Genomic DNA, 6,790 nt, shown 5'->3' on the forward strand with positions numbered 1-6,790 from the left:
AACTATCTAAACCTTGGTTATACAGAAAATTGCATTGTTGAGTGATAAATTGAGATGAGAATTTGTTTTAGTTAATCATATTATTATATAGTAATAAGAGCGTATATAAAAGACACATGATATGCATTTATTGAGTTGATGTGAACATAATTGTGATAAAAAAAAAATATTCCATATCAGTTCCCTAAAGAATGATGGGAGGACCATAGTTGACCTCGACCATGAGATGTATACATGGCTGACCCCACATCTGATAGTTAAACCTTTCAATTGGACTATGATATTGTATAAATTCAGGCAGGAATTAATTGGAGTTTCTAAACAAGAAAAATTGGATAAAATTTGAGAAGTTAAGATGTATTCGAACTTGCAAATTTAGCGAGGGAGAAATTCGTGTACACATGAATTACAGGTTCAACAAGTACAGAGTGAGTACAAGTACAACGGTTATAAGGGAATTAAGAAAAGATCTGATCGCAGATGCAGGCTTCACCTATGCAGGGGCAGATGTAGCCAAGTAGATCAAAGGCAGTGAATTGTGAAATTATATTATTAGGTGATGGGCTTCTCTTTACTTGTCAACTTGGTTGAGCTTGCCAAGACCGTTGCAATTTGCACAGACAATCTGAGTTTGATCCTTTCTAGCAGCATTTGTTCTCAAAGTTGCCCCTCCTTTCCTCACAAATCCTGCTCCATCACATTCTGGACACCTATTCAACAACCAAATTCAAAACACAACATAAAAGTTTACTCTCCAATTACTTAAACATCATCAAGAAGAATCGCAATTAAAAGAAGAAAAAAAAAAGGCACCAACAAAGGTATAGAGTACTTTTGGATAGTTGTCACCAGTGACGGATCCAGAAATTTATACGAGAGAATTCAAAAATTATAATAAAATGTCACAGAAAGCCTCCATTGGCTGCTTCCAAACCTAATTGTCAGGACTTGGATTGAAATTAGTTTTATTTACAGGTAACCTTGCCAATACTTAAGGGCTAAAAATGGTTAATTAGAAATGGAACTAGCATTGATTTCTGGTTCCATTCCTGATTCTCTCATATTCTTCACATTGAAAGTACACCAAAATTGATTTTCAAAAAATGGGTGATCAAAAGATTGAGAGCTTTGAACCTATGATCATAAGCAACTTTGAACCCCTTTACCACTTTACTATACTTATTCCACAATATAACCAAAAATATTCTTTTTTTGCCCTTTCAATGAAGAATCCCCTTTTCTCCGCTTAACTCGTCACTAGGAATCCCTCCACTATTAATTAAAGATCTCGAGCCTTGTAAATGAAGAAACTTCTCATGGGAACTTTTTATTCCGGTGTGAACATAATTACCCATGCGTGAAACCGAATTAGTTAGGATAGTGCATTTAAAATAGCAGATGGTTAAACATGAAAAAGTTAACTACAAGTAAAAAGTAATATTGGAAAATTAGTACGTGTCCTTGCGGGAAAAGATTATAGGGAAAGCAGTTCCAAGCAATGCAACAGCAGCAGCACCAGCAATCAAATAATTTGTTCCCTCAGCAGATACATCTCCAACTGCAGCTACCACTTTCAATGATCTATGTTTCCTGTTATTCTGAGCAGCTCTAGTATTTTTCAATGATGAAACCTTTGTACCAAGAAAAATTGATGGAATTGCACTGGATTTCTTGGTTGGATTGGATGAAAATTGCACACAAGCTATAGAAGAGGCCATGGTAAAAGTCTTTATATGTTTTGATTTGTTTTTTGTTGGATGTAAGATGATATGATATGGTATAAATCATGTATTATCCACAGAGATATGAGAGATGGACTTGCTGTTGCTGCCACAGGTGAGGAAAAAAATGGATAAGGAATCCACATCAGAATCAATTGGATAAGTGGGGTCCCACATTCCAGATTTTCCAAGTCCAACCTGTTTTTCTTTGTTTACTATTTGTTTGGTTGTGAGTTTATTCGTGGCTGCTCTTGAACCATTACTATCATACAATTTTCTCCTTTATCCATCTTTTTGGACATGTTTTTTTTTCTCTCAACAAGTCTTTACTACAATTTATACTAAAGCCTCCTCGGTTTAGTTGAACGGTGTAAACTCAGAGTACCAAATTGGTGTGAAGTCGTGACTTGGTGGATGGCGAAACAAGACGTTATCACACCATATTAGAAGTATTTTTAGGCTGGCTTAAGTCAACAACTGATATCAAAGCAGGATTTGAAAAGACAAGTATGAAAACAAGGAAGTAACATGTGAAATGAGTTGGTTTACCGCATTTGCCTGTCTATGGAGACACACAAAAGAAAAAGCTTACGGGCTTTAATGGCCATGTATACTTGGATGAGATGAGTGACACACAGTTAACATCTAGATAAGCCAATAAATCTTGGTAATGCACCTTGTGGTACTTAGTTCAAAGGGGAAAATATTTATCCATACTGCTTTTTATACCTAACTAAACAAATAATCTTAAAAATCAACAACTTAAAGTATGCGTATCACATTATAACCAGATTAAGTGTTAAAAAGTGTATATGCAAGACATATGTTTTACATTTATTGGCTAAAAAGTGTATATGCAGGACGTCTGTCTTACATTTAGTGGCTCGGTATAAACATCCGGTGCGAATAAGTTTTTACCGTTCGAAGGAGGAGATGTTGGATGTGCAAACAGAGTCTCTCATTGGCAGTTGATAAGAAAAGAAACTATATATAAGGTGTAATAATACTCTTAATGTGAGACTGTTTGACAACTCATTAAAATTCTATAAATTTATGTATATGATACCAATTTCTTGTTGGATAGTGTTTAGGGGCCCTTTGAATAATAGATTATAGATCAAACAAGCAATAAAAAGGTGAAGCATCATATTACATTTTTGCGTCAAGGTAAGGAGATAGATTATGGAATTATAGTAACAAATTTCTTAGACTTTTGATACGTGGTCAGCTAGCTAAAGGTTAATATGACTTCAAGGCAAAGATCCCCCAGTGAAGTTCCTGTCCCAATTTTCTTTCATTTCCATTATATGAGGATCATAGCTAATCAGAGACTGGCTATGATCCTCAGTTAGAGTTCCTCTGACACCCCCTAACCGAGTAGTCTTCGTCTACACAAGCAACGGTTAGGGGTTGCTCAATGGATCAAGTTCGGCTCACTGGTACAACGGGGAGGCTCTGGACAAACTTTAATCATGTTCATGAACAGAACATTCAAAATGTTAACTATAATGTGGGCTTACTGTTAGATTCTTGAAATTGCATGAACAATCCCTTTTGAATTTTGTAATATTAGTTACTAATGATTTTTTTTTTCTTTGGTATATTAACATTCTATGACCTCGCAGAATCCATCTTGTAGTGATGCCAGGCTTAATAGATCCAAACTGTTCATGATTCTCAGATAGCTGCACTCCAATGTTAGAGATGCATACAGATCGATGTTCTGTTTTAGCAATATTGTTGCTCGATAAGTGTATTAACTCTTCAATTACTATTGGCATATAATCTTGGTAAGAGAATTATATTGGTTTTACTTTGCTGATCACAGCCATTTGAGTAAAGAGGGAGCAATCAACATAATAAAGTCTTATACAAAGCAAATATTAGAAATTCCAAATCAAGAACTTGATTACAGAAGAATGACAAAAACTGAAACAAAAGATCAATTGTTTGGAATTTGTATCCCCTCAACACTGGAACTCAATTGATTTACAAATATTAAACAGTTCAAGTCACATTCTTTTGGTACTTATGTTTTTAATTGTGATTTAATGCACGATGCATGTGATTCTGATTAGAGATTTGGAATGTAGATAGTACATTCTTTGGAACCAAAGCAGACATTAAGGAGTCCAAAATGGTTCTCATTTGTCAAGTTAATGATATTTCGAAGTGTTTGTTGTTTGTTACCACTAATTACTCCTATATATTACTCATAAATAGTACAGTGTAATTGAAAGCTACACCGTTACATGGCCGCAATGATTTCAGTCGAATAACAGTACAAAAAATCTTGAAGGCAATCGAAAAAAAAGCCAATTATTATTTACAAAAACTGGAGGCCTCAAAGTTAAATCTTATGGTCAAGACCAAAATGATGCTTTTTCTTTAACAGGAATGTACAAAAATGTAAACGCATTCACAAGAAATAAAAATCATATAAACGTGCAATTGAGTCCTTTCATTACCTGTCATTATAGTACTCTCCAAACCAAGATTTTATGACTACTTAATTGCACTAGAATCAGTTCAAGCAATTGAAGAGATTATATCATCATTTATGCTGAATCAACAGCAAGTACAAGAGCCATATGTAACTACATACTAGTTTTTACCATATTAATTGGACTGGCGTTTTAAGCAAAATGGATGTATTTCTTTTTCATTGTAGTTATATATTTAATTAGTGATTTCCATAGAGTTAATTGTTGATTGATAAAATACCCCGCTTTCAAGCTCCAATTTTTTTATACCCATAAACACTCTGCAATATTGTTCCAAATGTAGACCATAAAATAATGTTACTTCAAAAACGACATTCGTCTGTGTGTAAGGCATTTTATCAATCAAATGAAAGAATGAAGAGACAAAGACGCAAAGGAGTATCACTATAGCTTATGGTACAATAATTGTCCGAGTTCCTTCATTTTTAATAAGAGTTCTTCAAAACAAATTATGGAAATGAATAGCTAGCCTATTAATAGGGAACGGTTTATTCCATTCGTGGGCTTATCTAAGCGAATTTAAATACCGGATAACTAAACTGAAAAATAATTCTCTGATATCTTTTTTTAAAATATATTATTACATCAATTACTAAAACCAGATACACAATGGGAGACATGAAGAAAAAAGTATAAAAAATTAAATGAATAGGAGAAAAATATATGTGGAAAAGGTTAAAACAGAAACAAAATAAAAAATATTGCATACATTTTTGTAGTATATGCCAGCTAACAAAAATGAGTCATTCAAGAAAACTTGGTACTTTCATCTTTCATGAGCACATCAAAAGCCATATATGTATCTCAAGAATCTCACGAATACATCAAGTGGCAAAAGTCGAGATATAGAGAAGAGTAACGTGCGTCACTTACAATTTTTTTACTGACGATTACATCAAATGCCATTACTGTACCAGCAACATTGGGTTAAAAAATGCATTAAACTTTGTATTACTTACAAAAGAACATGAGTAGCAGTAGCCTAATGCAGAAAGGGGGAAAAAAAATTAACCACATAGAAAACAAAAACATAGGAAGAAGCTTTACCTTGTAAGCTAATAAGTCCACACTCGTGAAGACGTTTAAAAATGAAGCAAACTTTCCCAAGAAATTGACATTATAAAACCCATATAATTTTGCATTAAATGTGGCATGAAGAAGAGAGTATGAAAAGACTACAATTCTTTAGACTTTTCGAATTCTCTTAAACGTTGTTTAGCAATCAAGAGGATTGGAAGCGACTCGATCATGTATCTTGAGTCTGGAGTACTCATATTAAATAACACTAAATGTAGTATTAAGCTTATTATTTAAAGTTTTATTTATTAAATTATTAATTGCAAATGAATAGGACACAACGTTGTTCCTGCCATTTCTCGGCTAAATGAATACTTGGAAGTAATAAAGTATTTAATCCTGCCATTTCTCAGCTACAACCAGTACAATTATGAGCACACTTCGCCTTTTTAAAATTATTTTTATTAAATATTTCTTTTCGATTTTGTTTTAAATGATAAATCGTCTCAATTCTTTAGGTTTTTTTAGTGGAAATTACTCTAATACTAGGTTTGTATGTTCAAAACATGGCAAATATAAAAGTAACCACTGTGTAATAAAAAAATTCCTTATTATATTTTTTATGAATGTAAATTAAGTTTAGACTCAAATTTCGTAGTTTTTTTCCCATAAAATTTCTTAATATTTTAAAAAGATATAATTGGCATGCAGAAGGCAACTCCTTTTTCCTTCTTAGTTGAAAAAAGGAATAATTGTACTTATCAAATTGTCTTCAAGAATATTATAAATAGTGATGATAAAATAGCTTGGTGGGACTTTTTAATTTTCTCTCTCTCATACATTCAGGTCTCTAACGAATATCTAAGCACGTGAACCCACGCTCCATCACTAAGGAGGTGCCGGGTGGCTTCCCGCCGGCGCGTCCTTTGATGGAATCGATTCCTCCAGATGGGGCAAAGCAACCCACGGCTGGAATTAAAGAAATTCCTTCATATGCCAACACTGTAACAGGATCTTCTTCTCAAATTGCACCACCTTTACATCATATTCGAGAAGGGGTAATGGCAAAACAAACCATACACAATGGTGTACATGCTATAATCTTCAAGGGCTCGGAATACTACGGAGTTATGGCAACTGAGTGTAGATATACATTGGTAGGTCGTTTCTTGAAGACTCGACCACAAATCGACAAAATCAGATCTCAATTTAAAGAATTAGTGAAAATTTGTTAAAGGCACGTTATTGGGGTTTTTGACAATATGAATGTCTTCATTGATTTCAACAATAGAAGATGAGTTTAAAAAAAAACTTGGTATAGAAGGGTGATTGAGATTGATGAATTTGTAAAATGTGGCTACGAGAAATAGTCACGACTTAGTAGCCGATAAGATCTCCCAACAAACCTTAGCTTGGGTGCTCCTTCCGGGGTTTTCCTTTTTATCTTCATACTTGGCAAATTTGAAACAAAGGAGTGTGGGGAATTTAAACTCGAAACCCTCAGAAAGAACACCGTTTGGGTAAAGTTTGGGGAAAGGTTTGGGGAAA

At 33.8% G+C, this 6,790-nt stretch overlaps 1 protein-coding gene across 1 annotated transcript; it reads right to left on the bottom strand.

The window, feature by feature from the left end:
• Positions 1 to 341: 341 nt before the first annotated feature.
• Positions 342 to 1,777, bottom strand: LOC132049741 (uncharacterized). The gene is made up of 2 exons (XM_059440662.1): positions 1,456 to 1,777; positions 342 to 710 (listed from the first exon to the last, which is right to left on the bottom strand). Exons 1-2 carry the CDS (start codon positions 1,716 to 1,718, stop codon positions 572 to 574), a joined length of 402 nt encoding a protein of 133 aa, XP_059296645.1. The 5' UTR covers positions 1,719 to 1,777; the 3' UTR covers positions 342 to 571.
• Positions 1,778 to 6,790: the final 5,013 nt, after the last annotated feature.

This window comes from Lycium ferocissimum, chromosome 3, assembly GCF_029784015.1.
Source record: "Lycium ferocissimum isolate CSIRO_LF1 chromosome 3, AGI_CSIRO_Lferr_CH_V1, whole genome shotgun sequence".
NCBI lineage: Eukaryota > Viridiplantae > Streptophyta > Magnoliopsida > Solanales > Solanaceae > Lycium > Lycium ferocissimum.